This window comes from Myotis lucifugus, unplaced genomic scaffold (assembly GCF_000147115.1).
Source record: "Myotis lucifugus unplaced genomic scaffold, Myoluc2.0 scaffold_1, whole genome shotgun sequence".
In the NCBI taxonomy this organism is placed as follows: domain Eukaryota; kingdom Metazoa; phylum Chordata; class Mammalia; order Chiroptera; family Vespertilionidae; genus Myotis; species Myotis lucifugus.
The window spans coordinates 37,764,866-37,779,286 of NW_005871049.1; the positions used below are offsets into that span (position 1 = coordinate 37,764,866).

Consider the following 14,421-nt stretch of genomic DNA (forward strand, 5'->3'; position numbering starts at 1 on the left):
GGGGCAGCCAAAGACGGGCCCAGGAGACTGGAGTGGTGGGGCGGCCAGTTCACGAAGGGTAAGGAATTGAAGGTTTAAAAAGACGCCTTTTTTTAGGAGAATAGACTTGGGATGAAGAGCAGGAACAGGAAAGCCACATAGGAGGCTGTGCAGGTGTCCAGGCCGGGATGCGTGGTGGAGTCAGGAAGCACCAGGACTGAGGGTGGTAGAATGTCAGGGCAGAAAGGAGCCAGGTGACACCTGAGTGTGGCCCGAGGCCAGGGTCATGCCCGTGGAAGAGCCTGAGAGCAGGGTGGCCGCAGGGCAGGGGAACCAGAGTTCTGTTGGGCAGGTGGAGCTGGAGGTGCCGGGCCTGGGGAGTCGGTGGTGGCGCTGAGGGGGGTGGTAAAGAGAGAAGGGCGGGTTAGGGTGTGCAGACAGTGAGTGCAGAAAATTCGTGATCGTTTTTGCTACAAAGATGGTGTTCCCCACCCACCCATCCATCACCATGGGGTGTTGACATTGGGGGTCAGGCTGGTCGCTTTGTTCAGGTCCACCCCCAGCCCCCTGCTGTGTTCTCCCCCTTCACCTCAAAGCATTTTTACTCATCTATAGGTTGAGGAAAAATTCTACATATTCCATCTAGATTGAAAACAGTCTGTGCCCTGAGTGAGGTGGGGTAGCGCAGGCTCTGGGTTAGCACATCAGCTGCCCCAGCGCACTTGTGTCAGCGGTTCTCATCCTGTGGGTCGCGACCCCTTTGGGGGTGGAACGACCCTTTCACAGGGGTCGCCTAAGACCATCGGAAAACACATACATAATTACATATTGTTTTGTGATTAATCACTATGCTTTAATTATGTTCAATTTGTAACAATGAAAAGACATCCTGCATATCAGATATGTACATTATGATTCATAACAGTAGCAAAATTACAGTTATGAAGTAGCAACGAAAATAATTTTATGGTTGGGGGTCACCACAACATGAGGAACTGTATTAAAGGGTCGCGGCATTAGGAGGGTTGAGAACCACTGTGTTAGATGGTGGGCCGTAGGGGCTGTGCGCTGTGCGGAGCCATTTCTCCATCTTCTCTTCCTCTCCCTCAGGTAAGAACGACGGCTCCATCGGAGGGAAGCAGTACTTCAAGTGCAACCCTGGCTACGGGCTGCTGGTGAGGCCGGCCCGGGTGCGCAGGGCGGTGGGTGCGGCCCGGCGGCGCAGCGCGGGGCTCCGGCTGCAGGGCGCCCCCGAACCCCGCCGGAGCAGCACCCTCTCGGGCTCCGCCACCAACCTGGCCTCCCTGACGGCGGCTTTGGCCAAGGCCGAGGGCACCGAGGGGCTGCGGGTGGACAGGAGCCCCAGGAACCCCGAGGACCGCAAGTCCTGGGCCAGCTGAGCCCGCGCCGTGGACTCTGACAGCGCGGACAGCCCGCCGGGGAGCTGGAGCCGAGGCCGCATCACCTCACACCCTTCCCGGGGAGCAGGCAGTGAAGGCTTTTCGCACGATGCAGGGCTGGTGGCCTCCGTTTCTCCCAGGACTCAGACGGAGGAGGAGGAGGGGGCCGTCCTCAGGGTGGCGGGTGGGAGGTTCTAGTGCCCAGAGTGGCCCTGGCTTGTGGGGAGGTGCCGCCCTCTCAGTCCCCTGGTCGCGGGCTCTTCCCACCTGGGGCTGCTGCTGTTTTTCTGTTCTGGCAACACCATTAACCTCTTAACTTAAAGAATAACTAGTGCCTTTCCCTCTGCAGAGGCAGGGCCCCCCCTCCTGATCACCCCCAATGCTGGCTTGTCCCTCAGGCTCCTCGCCCCGCCCCCCTCCCCCTCCGCAGACGTCCCCGAACCAAGTACCACCCGAGGTGCCTGGTCGCCTCCTGCGCTTCTGGGCCCAGGTCCCGGGCGACCCCGAAACGCCCACCTTCCCTGGTCCTCGACACAGGGTTTCTTGGTCTTCTCTGTGGGTGTTTTAGCATCTTTACACCTGGGAAGTTTTCCCTTTTCCATTTATTCCCTTAACAGAGTGTCTGGAATATATTTATTTATATTTATTTTTCAAAATCCGAAATTATTCGCGAGTCACAATCGACTGCCCGGGTGCGAGTGTCCGGGGCCTGCCCTGCGTGTCGGCCCCTCCTCACGTTCCTCTAACAAAGACACACAAGTGGCCTTACTCCGAGACTGGAGAACTGTGTGCTCCTGCATCAGTGACAACGTCAGCCAGAGGCATCCCGACCGCATTTGGTGCAATTCTGGTTTCTGGGAAGGTCCCTGGACCAGTTTAACTTGGTGGCAGTTCTATACCCCACACCCTGACGCCTGCCAGCCTGGGCCTTCGGGGGGCGCTGCGCCTCCGTCCCCGTGGCTGGCCTGGCAGAGCCGCAGGCCTGGTCCTCGGAGGGGGAGCCCCGCGACCAGTGCTGACCCCAGTGCCGACCGGCTCACAGGCCTCGGGTTGGGTTTGCACACTGCACTCCTGGCTGCCTGCTTCACGTGTAGACTCTAAAAACAACACCCAGAAAGCTTGTCTTTAAAAAACCTCCCGTTTTCTAGGGATTTGAAGCCCCCTGAGAAGTGCCCGGCCTCCTGCCCCTGGGTGGGCTGCTCAGAGCCCCGCCGGGACGCCCGGGGCTGCGCGCTCAGACCTCACGTGGAAGAGGCTGGGGGTTGATGAGCTCTTAGCAGCTCCGCGTGGAGACGCTCAGCCTCCTGCAGCTGCAGGTGAAGCCGCCCCCGCCCGCCCCTCATGGAGCTTTATTTCAGCCCATATTCCTAGTCCGGGAGCCGAAGGGACCGTCTCGCAGGGACCAGGCTGAAGCAGCAGCTCCTGACCCCACCTGGGCTCTCACTGTCCGGGAAGCAGACTGCCCGCCCCCCATCACCTTGGCCCCGCCCGGCCGGCCCAGGTTTTACTCATTTAACCCCACGCTCCGCTCCGTAAACTTTTCACCAGGACCCGCGGCCCCAGCACCTGACGGCCGGCCGCGGCAGCTGCCCTCGGCGTCCTGTGCTGGTCCCCTCCGCACCCTGGCCTGGGAGGTAGGTGTCTCTGTTTCTCTGGTCCCGGCAACCAGACACGAGGGCACCAGGGCCGGTGGTTTGCCCTCCACGGAGCCCCAGGGCCTCCCCAGCCTCCTCCGCACAGGGCGTCGCTGGCCTGGGGGCTCGCCCTCCCGCCTGCAGCTGGGCCCCTGGCCGCTGATGGAGGTGCCAGCACCCCCTCCCTTTCCCTGGGCGGAGTCCACCGCCTGGGGGAGACGCTGGGAATGGAAGGTGTGGGTGTTGGTGAGCCTCACCTAATACGGGGCAGCCACCTTCCCCAGCCGCCTGGGAAGGTCCGCGGGGTGAGGGGTGCCCGGCTCGCTCTCGTTCGGTTTAATTAAAACGGGAGAGACGTAGTGGAATTGCTGGCTCGGTGGGGTTTACTGGCTGAAGCTGTAACAGTGGAAGAGCCTTGAGTGGTCCAGTTAGGTCAGCCTGTCGCCCGAGGAGATTCGGGACCATCTCTTTCTCCCAAACCCAGTCTCCTGCCCCCAACTCCACCCTCCCGGAGGCAGTTTCCTTGCGGCCTGCGGGGTTCCCTCGGCCTGGCCCTGGATGAAGGGACACTGAGCAGCTGACCAGAGTTGGCTGGGTTCACAGCTGTCGGTGTTGGTGGGGCGAGGGCTGGAGCCCACTTGGAAGGTAGGCGCCTCCTAGGGGAGAGCACGTCCCAGCGCTCAGAGCCAGCGTGTGGGGACGTCCTGGCCACGCTAGGAGACGTCCCCGCGGTGCCTTGGTGAGGGGGTGGGCGCGCTGGCCCCCTGGCTACCCATTGCTGTCAGAAACCAGCATGTTGTCCTGCTTGGGGCCATGCTGAGTCCTCATGGGGCAGGGTTTGGGGTCCTGGTCCCTGCAGGGCCAGTGCGCCAATGGCTTGTGCAGGGAGCGCCATCGGGTGTGGGCACCATCGCTGTCCACCTCCTGGTGGCTTGCAGTGCGTGGTGAGGAGGCCTGCCCCCCCAGACTCGGTCTCACTCTTGTGCCTCAGTGCAGACTGAGGTGGCTTGTGACTGACAGTGTGTGCAGTAGGTGCCACTAACTACCATAACCCAGACCGTCCCCAAGGCCCAGCGGGCATCGGGCTGAAGGTGTGGGCCTGAGCGTGGTGTGAGGGCCAGAGCCCGAGGAGGGCCTTTGTCCGGCTTCTTTCTCACCTTACTAATAAGCAGGCCTAACTTTAAACAGCGTCAGCATGAGGGTTCAAGACGCAGTTCCTAGCAGGTCCCTGGTGCTGGGATTTAGTGTGACGGCAGGAGGGGAAGCTGGGGCCAGGTAAGGACGTGTCAGCGTTGCCCTACGAGGCTGTGGGTGCCACACGAATACCCCAGGCAGACACTGTGGGGACCTTCCTGGCCTCTGCCCCCCTCTGCACTGCCAGCCCTCATCCCTAGGGGACTGAGGACAGTGGGGGGCGGCTGTCCTGATGCCCAGCCTGGCCAGAGGGGGCAGGAGGGCAAGAAAACAGCTAGTAGTGTGACTGGGGCCAGCCATGAGGGGCCTGTGTGTCTAGAGAGAGAATGAGCTGTGAATGGAAGCCTCGAAGAGTCCGAAAGGCTTCCACGGTGTTCCGATGCCCCGACCTCCTTACGTTTCCTCCTCCCGCCTTGAAGTCCCGTTTGCGAAACTGACCAGAAGTCCATGGGTGTTTATTTTCCTGGCTGAGGCCTGCCCTGGGCCGCCTCTCACGGTGCCTTCAGCCCCCAGGGCTGCCTCAGGCTGTCTGTCGTGCCTTATAGTGGGGACCCGGTGCAGCCTCTATTTTATGCCCAAGACACCAACTTGACTGTCCCCACATGCCTTTTTCCCTCCTCCAAGTCCATCGTGCCTTCTGCCCGGCTGTCGGCAGCTTCCGTTGGGAGAGTCTTGGGCCCTCTCTGTGTGTGGACTTCTGTGAATATGATGGGCTCACATGTAAAGAAGGGATCTGTTGGGAGAGTACATTGATTTGTTACACATGAAATGGAAGTTTAAGAAAACCCAAAGACTCTATAATAAATTGTAAAGACATGATGGTTTGTATTGTATAATGAACTAAGCCTCTGTAATTTTGTACCATACATGCCTTTCCACCATAGGATCAGCTGCTTCTAAATAAAATTAAATGATTTCATGCCTAAGTCTGAGGTCAGTCCTATTGCTTTTCCCTCCCCCACCCTGATGTGGGGGTGTTTGGGCTCCTTCTAGACTGTTCCACAGGCAACGGGCGGTCGGTTCTGAGTGGTTGAGATTGGCTTTTCACATGTAGCCTGGAGCGGGAGGTCCAGGGAAGCAGCCAGTCCCCAGCTCAGCTCCCCAGTCCCTGCTCACCTCCCTGGCCCCTGTGCTCTCTGTCATGTGGATTAAAGGACCAGGGAGGCCCAGGTGGTTCCGTGAACAGTCTTAGGTTGAGACTTCTTACAGGAGCCAAGAACCAATAGAAACTTTCTGTTGGCCTTAGACCCAAGGTAATCAGAGCTTCTGGGCTGACGGGGGACAGCTGGCCTGGGAGTGGAGGGGTGGGGAGAGGTCACTTCTCTGGAGCAGGGATGTCCAGCCCTCAGGACACGCCTGCCTGGATCTGTGGAACTGGCCCCATGCCAGACCCCCAGCAGAGGAGTAGCGGCTCCTTGCCACTGCCACACAGGTGGGTTGACCTTGAAGGTTCTGCAACAAGGTGTTTGGGGAGGGAGGAGGGTCTTGGCTGTGGACGCTGTCTGGGCTGGTCCTCCTCCCACAGGCTGTGGAGCCCGATGTTGGTTGTTGGGGCCTGTTTGCCCACGAGGCCAACATTCTCAAGTCCTGGCACCCAACTGTAGACAGTGCGGGTTCACAGCAGCTCTGGGGACATTAGCCCAGTCCCTCGGATCTGGGAGGGTGAGCTGGCCTCCTGTGAGGCCACCTCAAGGCCACTGGTGGTCACGGGCTCAGCCCGGCACCAGGGAGGGACACAGACTTGCTGGCGGCCCTGCGCAGAGCTGCGTCCTTTCCTGTGTCGGTGCCTCACTCGGCCTTCGTGCGCTGCGGCCACTTGGAGGGCTGATTGGAGGTGGCCATCAGTCAGAGCACATCTCAGCGGGACTTGTTTGTATTCATAAGTGCCCAAGAGTTGTTCTCAGAGATAAGCACTGCCAAAGAATGACAGAAACTTGGCCGCCAGGAGCTGCGCTGCTCCGAGGCAGGAGTCTGAATGTAGAATTGATCTAGCTCCTCGGATAAATCTTATTTTCCGAGCTGCTACTGACTCTCTTGCAACTCAATGAGGTCTCCTTTGTCTGCATCAGGCTACGGGGCTTTATGGTCGCTCAGACCCAGAATGGATGCCAGGGGATTTGTCACAGTTATTTCGCTCACTCACCGAACATCGGCACACCTGCCCTGGCGGGTCTTAGGTGCACAGTGCGGGCAAGTTTGTCCCGAGGCGGATCCACAGGGCATGATGCCGCAGTTGGGCCCCAGAGGCACCGGGACTGAGGAGGTCACCTCTAGGGAGGAGATGAAGGCACGAGGGCGATGGGAGGGACAATTCCCAGGGGGACCAAAGGACAGAACCCAAAGGAGCAATTCTGGCCAGAACAGGGGTGAGTGTCATCAGTACTGCCCCTCCCCATCTGCCCACTTCCACCTGGCAATGTAGATCGGGTTTGGGGCGGCTGAAATTTTTGCATAGTCTTTTCTAGTTATGTATAGTGAGGAAACAGACGGTTTACGTCAGGTTTTCTCTGAGGGGGGAGTAAATTGTCTTTGGGTGAGAGGAGAGCTTGGACACTGTCCTTGAGTCCTGCTTAAACATTGGATACCAACCATTGGGCACCTTTAAATAAGCGCTAAAAACAAAGCCTCAGCTTCATTCCGTTTGCTCTTTGCCGCTGAAGGGGAAGCCCCAGCAAAGAGGCGCTGGATCCTGGCAGGAGCGGGAGGGTGCAGCTGACACTGCTCAGTGCGATCTGTGAAAGGTGGAGCAACTGCTAGGAGCTGGGGCTTCCGGATGGCGGGAAGGCTGGTTGGGAAGCTGGGTGAGGGGGGGTGGGGGACAGGCAGACAGGAATCAAAGCATTGGCTGGAGTCAGAGGTGGAAGGACCCAGGGGCTTTCCCTCAACCAGGTAGTTTGTCACCTTAACCCTTTCACGGTCCTCAGGTCGCTGGGGGCACCAATCCTTTTCTAAAGCAGACAGACCGCTCCCACCCTTGTTGGTGCCGGCCGCTCCTCTCACAAAGAAATCCCAGCCAGTCTTGTTCAGTTATACATTTTATTCTCTAATAGGTACAATACTAAAATAAACACAAATTAAAAAAAAGTTTTATTAAAACAAAAACTGTACAAAAAAGCAGTATATACTACATTTTAATTACAGAACAGTCTACTGTCCAAAAGGCACTAATCCAGAATAGGAGATACAATGATACAGGACTCATTGAACTATTTTAATTAATACAATAGAGCACTTGTTCCTTGGACCATTTACATCTAGAAACAAGGGCTTCTGCTACAGTCATCACACACTGTTATAAATATGAGTCCCACAGGTGAAGGTGCAGTATCGCTCTCCCTAGAGAAGGCTCACATCAGGGGGACCACGTGGGGCTGAGGTGTGGGCAGCGGGATCAGCGGCCCAGGGCTGTGGGACTCCTTCCTGCGGAAAGGCTGGCTGCCCTGGGCACCTGGAGCTTGTCTCCCAGCCTGGCCTCCCCCAGGGGCTTTCTGGCCGTGACCGGCAGCCACTTTCCCCGCCTTGTGTGTTAGCACCGGGAAAGGGGGTTCTGAGATGCTCGGGGAACCTGCTGGAGGGCTGGGTGGTGAAGCGCCAGCAGCTCAGCAGAAGGGAGGCATTTCGGTAACTTGATCTGAAAAAGGCAGCAACTACTCAGAGGGACAGGGGTCCAGGGGCGGCCAATGAGCTGGCACCACAGCCAGGCAGACCCCCTTCTAAGAGGCCCTGCGCCCCCTGCCCCTCTGGGTGAGCAGGAGAATTTGGTAAACAGATCTGATAATCTCTTGTTCTGGAAGCTGATCTCTAGAAGTGGGATTTCGCTTCCCCAGGCCCTGCCGGCCCTCGGTCCCACCGCAGCTCCACGGGCAGCACAGGGACGAGCTCTGTCCACTTACCCGAGTGTGCGGCCTGGCAACGCTCTAAAGCCTAGATCTCGTTCTCTAATGGACTCTGGACTAAGGAAGAGAGATACTGCAGCTTCCCAAACAGTGTCATACACATAGAAGACAAAGACAGGCATCTGATGTTAACAAAAATAAGTAACAAAGAAATAGGATGAAACCAAATCTCTTCTCACAGCATCCTATACTACATCCTCCTTCTGCTTAGCAGAAAATTGTACGTACACAAAAATACAAATACACAATTTTGTAGAACAGTCTGATTTTAATATATTTATATATATTTATATTTATACGAGTGGCAGGTTAGTTCATTATATAGAGCTTTTTGCACTTTTGGCTCATATGCAACAAGGCTTATAAATTCAGCTTTAGCTTTCATTCAGGTTTTATAGCTTTTGAACAATTGTTTTCACATTTAAAGCAGCATCCAATTTGCACTAGGAGTTTGTGGTGATTACGGGAGAGATGGGGACAGGAGGTTACTGATGGGGAAGGCAGAGCCCGGCACATATACATTCCAGTGTGTGTGGCCATGTGGGGAGGACTGCTATGGGAGGAGCTGACCATGGTGACCCCTTGAGGTAGACTGAACACCTTACAGCAGACTCAGACACAGGTGCGACTCCCCTCGGGGACACATGGTGCACAGGTGGGGACAGAGACTGGGACGCCAGAGGGAAACACAGACTAAGACACAGGAGAGCCCCGGCAGGAGGCTCGGACAGCCCTGCAGACACGCGAGTATTTGGTGGATGCTAAGGGCTCCCAGGCAGCCCAAGGGTCTGGCCCGTGGTGTCGGGTCACATTGGAGGCCAAGCTCGCTTTCCGTCTCTCACGCGCTGTGCCAGCTACTTCCCACCTACAGTGCCGGTACGACGGCCTGCACATCACTCCGCCAGGAATCACTCCCCAGCACGGCTCGCTGCAGAGTTCCAGTCCAGTTAAGTGGAAGGAACCCGGGCCTCTTCCTGCCTCTAATTGCATTGCACTGTTGTTCCCCCGCTCGCTGCACTCTCCCTACATTCATCTCTCGCTCAATTACAACCCGGGTAATTGACAAGCACTCGGTAGAACCTGTAAAAATAGCATCTGGAGAGCTGAGGGATGGTGACTGGCATCCAGGCTGGTGGCCTCCAGGAAGGCCTTACTGCCCCGTCACCGAGGCAACATCCCCCGTTCATCACTTTCATCCATCGGCCGCCCTCCTCCACCCGCGGAAGAATCCCTCGGGCAAAGGGGCCCCTCCGTGTGAAGTGATGCCTAGCTGTTGGGCTGTTACATTGTCTGAACAAAAATGTTGGATTATTAATGAAAATAAAGTGCCTGGCTATGGATTGTTCCAGTTTGCAAAACCTTCTAACACACCAACAAGCCATGTGAGTGTTGCTTAGTGCCCAGTGTGAACAGCCAGGGGTCACAGAACAATCTCGTGCGCCCACCGAGGAATAAAGGCCCGGGTGCAGGTCAGACTAACTGAGAAAAGAAGCAAACACAGAATCTCACACTCACTTTCAAGACGCGCGTCTGATCTCCTTCCTGCAGATGCAATCCTCCCTGAGCCCTGAGCGCAGCTCTTCTGAACCTCAAGTCTAGGAGGAGAGGATGGGGCGCCAGGGTCCCAGTGCCCAATGGTGGCAAGTGAGTCATCGTGTCTGCAGCCATGATCACGTGACTCTGACAGACAGCTGCTGCTCCCCTACCTTCTTCACTCAGTAGCTACAGACCTTGCTAAGCAGGCCCCCAACATTCGCTCTGAACCAAGACCATGATCCCATCGACAGAAACACCCTGAAGCAGCAGCACAGGAGAGTGACAGGCCCGCCCGATGGGGTGTGCGGTGGCCCCACGCGGGCCCTTGCAGCTGTTCTGCCTGCAGAGCCGGGGACCCCTGACGGCAGCCACCGCCTTCCCTGGAGGACGAAGTGCAGGTGGGGAGGGTGGGGGCGGGGCACCAAGACCCTCTGGCAGGTCCCAGAGGTCTGTAACTTGCTTAGGCACTTAAATCATAGAGAACTTTATGCTCAGAAGGTACCGCATACCAGTGGCCGTGGCCAAGGAACGGAGGGGAGCCCGTGGGGAGTCAGAGAAGGCTGTGGGCTCTTCCAGGGGAGGCAACAGGGATGTTCTTGGCATCTGGCAGGGACGGCGTCCGCCTGGCAGCCTGGGGGAGTCTGGGCTGGGCCCAGCGAGGCCTTTCTTTCTCTTGGAGTTCTGCAGCCCAGCGCCGGGCTGCGGGGCTGGGGGAGGTGCGGGCTGCACGGACGTGCTCTCTGTCATGGGGGAGAAAGACCACCAGGAAAGAAGAGGCCCTTCCGAGAGGAGTGTTTTGCAAAACCAGCGAACAGCGAAGAGCCCGTGGCCCGGAACTTTGGTTTTGGTTCGCGGCGCTCAGGAGTTCACTAACAGACTGAGGTGTGGTTTCACGGCAGATGACCAACAGCTGCGCTCTCGCCCTCGTCCATCCACTCTAATGTCTGAGCTGCCCACCCTCCAGGACCCTGGCATGAAAGCCAGTGGAGTGTCACGTCACTAGAGTGGCTGCTGTGCACATTAATGCGGCACTAATGCCCTGCTTCCAGCTTAACAGCTTCAGTGTATGACCAAGTGGGAAAATGACCCTCACTAGTTTACGCCAGGCTCTTGGTTCCAGTAAAGCAAACAAAGTGGGCGAGGTTGCTGTGCTCCCAGGAAGCCAGAAAACAGGACTGAGGCTGAAGCTGGGCCTGGAAGTGATGGAAGCAGCAGAAGCTAACGGAAGCCTGGTTCTGGGTCTGGCCGGCTGGTGAGCCATGTGCTCCTTCGGAGGGAGTCAGTGTCTCCACACCAACATGTCAGTGGTGCCCAAATGCCACCAAAGATGCCAACCTGGATTGATACCTAAATGGCAGGTGTGGCTGCCTTCCTCCCCTTGTGTTGATAACCAAAGAAACAAGGTCCCTGTTACAGGGACCATCAGCCCCTGAGCTGACCTGGGGACCGCGCACAGGCCACTCCCCTGGGGCCTTGCTCCTGGTGGTTTCCACGCTCTTGGTCTTAATGGACGCCTAGGACAGGGCAGATCAGAAGAGACAGACCAGCCCTGGAGAAAGACTTATTTTTGAGAGGAAAAGAGTTGGGGAGGGAGGAGGGGAACATGGACTTTTAGTTAGGGTGTCCTCAGTGAGCTTGGCGCCCTGTCCCTGAAAACAGTCGCCGAACCACCACACAGACCCTGGGTAGCCGGCCCCTTTGCTGGGTGCGGCTTTGCGGGCCACTCAAGCTCACGAGGACCCCGGGGAGCCAGGGGCGGGCGGACATGGGACACTGGGATTGCAGGGCTCCAGTCCACACAAGCACTGGCCCAGGCCCTCTGGACGGTGACAAAAGGGACGGCAGAATGAGGTGGAACGGCTTAGCAACACCCCTTTAAACAAGCAGGCTGCCTACAGGTGCCAGGCTCTCAGAAACGCGAGAAGAGTTGAGCAGAGAAAACAGGGTGGTGGTGTGAGAGATCAATATTCCGTGCATCACTTAACTGGAACTACCCCCAGGAGAGCTCGAGAACCCCAGCCCCTTGGAACCGGGGCTCTAAGACAGCTGTGACGTTCCTCCCAGTGACAGGCAACACCTCCACCCCCGCCCTGGAGACGCACAGCCCAAGCCTCTGCGCTCCTGCTGCCCTGCTCGGTGTCTAGATCATCGGGTGACACAATCTGGCGTCCGAGGGAACCAAGTGCCCAGAAGGATGCCGTGGTGCTGGAGGACTGCCCAGAGCTGTCCCATGAGAAAATGGAACAGGTCAAAGGCAGGGACTGACGCAGAGCACTGCAGCACACTCCACGCAGCCCACTCCCCGGTACCACCTACTAAGATGGAGGAAACACCCGGAGATTTTACTGGACTGGACTCCATGAAGGAGGTCCAGCTCAGGGCAGGGCCTGAGTCTCAGTGAGGCAGTGAAAGCCCTCACGCAGCGCCTGGCACAGTGCACGCTCAGGAAATGCTGCTGTCACCAGGGGCACCCAGGGCTCCGGGGGCTGCATGTGTCTCTGCTAGTGTTTCCATCTAGAAGGCAGCATCTCTACTCTAGTGTCTTGTAATCTAGTAGCGAGTTATCTTCCAGGAGCTGGGAAATGAGAGGAGGGATGGGATACTTTTTGGGGTCATAAACCCACAATCTTTCCAACTATAGAAGATGGACAGGATCCCATTGAAAAGTCCCAGTGACTGCACACGTGTTGTGTGTCGGGTGGGTTGACAGCCATGTTTAGATCTCACAGGGGAGAAGCAGTGAGTAAAAACCTTGTATGGCATTGCTTTTCCTGATCTAGCCCAACTATACATGTGACTGTAGGTATTTCGAAGGGAACAAAAATTTTAAAACCCCAAAGGCAGAACTTTTTTCCAAATGCTGTGTGTGTGTGTGTGTGTGTGTGTGTGTGTGTGTGTGTGTGTGTTTGGGGGTCTGGGTTGCAGCCAACCTCAGCATTTCATGAAACTGAAGAGTAACCAGCACTGGGTTAGGATTCCTTCTGGTATGTGCAGAGGGGGAAAGGCTGTATATGAGGATGAGCAGCAACATATGAACAAAAGCAAGAGCTGGTCTCGTTTAGTGTGCTGGCCAGGCAGGCTCCGCCCTGCCGGGATGACGCAGCTTATCAAGGGGCTTTTGTGTGGACTTGCTCTTGATCATACACTGAGTAGACTCTGCCGGTGAGGGAGAGGCCAAAGGAAGCAGACTCTAGAGAAAGGCTGGGTGGCGACCTGCAGCTCCCGCCCAGGGGGAGGCCTCGGGCGAGAACAGTGGACAGGGGACTGTGTGCAGCGTCAGGACCACCCGATGGGCCGCAGGCCGCTGACACAGCGCTTGGTTAACCTGTGCAAGCGTGACGGGGGAAACCTGGTGGAACGCATGCATGTCCTTTTGCTCCAGTAACTTCGGGACATTGCACATATCAGGATTCCATTCATGCCTCCCAGCTGTTTAAAGCCCGTGTATGTTAGTTCGTTATGTGTGTCATGTGATCCAATGAGGAAAACCCTATTTAGCTCATGTGTGAATGCCTATTTGATAATGACTTTCTGATGGAGATGGCAATGGAAGTATCAAGTAACAAGGACATTTTTAAAATCCTAGGGGGCTGGTGAAGCAATAAATGGCTCGGGTCAGGCCAGCAGCAGACGCTGGCAAGTGGGACGGAGGGACCGGAGGGCCTGTCGGCGGCCGACTCAGTTGGGATTCCGACGAACGGCCGTGTGGGCAGGCTGGGACTGATGCGAGAGGCAGGTTTCAGAGACTTAGAATCAAATGGGGAACCATGTCCAAAGGCTTCCATTTTGAAGCTGAAATATCTCCAAATCCTTCTCTCTCACTTCAGAGAGGACACAGACACCCTGTCATTACTTCGTTTACTGAGCTGCGGTTCCCAATGTTCTGGGGAGGATCGTGCTGAAGGGAACAGGGTGGGGGAGCTGCCACTTTCAATCGCACGGAGGACAGAAACCCTTTTAATTATGACCATGCCAATCCACATCTCGCTAAGGCAGCTAATTACAGTCAGGAGGACACTCAGTCATTCAGAACAATTGTCATCATATTTTTATATACTCATTCTGTGCCACCCCCTCAATTACCATGGTTACAAGTTGAAAGGATGCAGGCAAACCTTCGTTTGATCACGGCACACCCATGTGAATCTGAGAGTTAATTACGGCTGTGCAGCCACTTTTATTTTAAAGGGAAAGAACGGAAACGCAGCCGCATCCCAAGATGCACGAAGCGTGCCGAGCTGTGTGCACAGGCCCTGCTCGGCCAGCGCGTGGCAGGTGGTGACTGTGCCCTTGGCTGCTGCCCCACGCGGGCATGCCGTGGGCACAGACACCCACCGGAGGGGACAACAGTGGGCAAACTGATCCAAGAACTTGCCAAGTCAAAGGGACGTGTTGGGAGAGGAAGGCAAAGCGCCCGCAGGGGACGCCTTCCCCTTGTTCTCAGGGAGCTGGCTAATGAGATGAGGTGTGAAACGTTGTAAACTCTGGTGTAAAGTGCCGGTCAGCTCTCACTGCAGTGGAATCGGCTGGATTTAGTTCTGCTCACGGCCTGGCCCCAATGCCACACGAGGAATGATGAAAAGGAGTCCAGGGATATGCATGTCTGGGATCCCAAGGGTGGTGGTAAGAAGGGGATGTGAGACCGCTGGGTGCAGCGGGATTTTCCCTCTCTTCTCTGTTCCTTCCCTTCTTGCTCACAAAAGAAAACCAATGTTATAGGAAACTGGGTTTCTCAGGTCCTTAGCTTTCTTTTTGCTGCTACTTCTCTTCCCCACCAAGAAA

The 14,421-nt window shown here is 56.5% G+C and overlaps 1 protein-coding gene across 3 annotated transcripts in view; it reads left to right on the forward strand.

Annotated features, from left to right (window-relative positions):
- The window catches only part of KIF13B (kinesin family member 13B), a 166,472-nt gene extending 164,442 nt beyond the window's left edge, over positions 1 to 2,030 (forward strand). For all 3 annotated transcript variants that reach the window (XM_023755815.1, XM_023755823.1, XM_023755820.1), the window contains one exon: positions 1,090 to 2,030. In XM_023755815.1, coding sequence (XP_023611583.1) covers positions 1,090 to 1,379 — 290 coding nt within the window. In that variant the 3' untranslated portion in view covers positions 1,380 to 2,030. The remainder of the gene's footprint in view (positions 1 to 1,089) is intronic.
- The last annotated feature ends 12,391 nt before the right edge of the window (positions 2,031 to 14,421 follow it).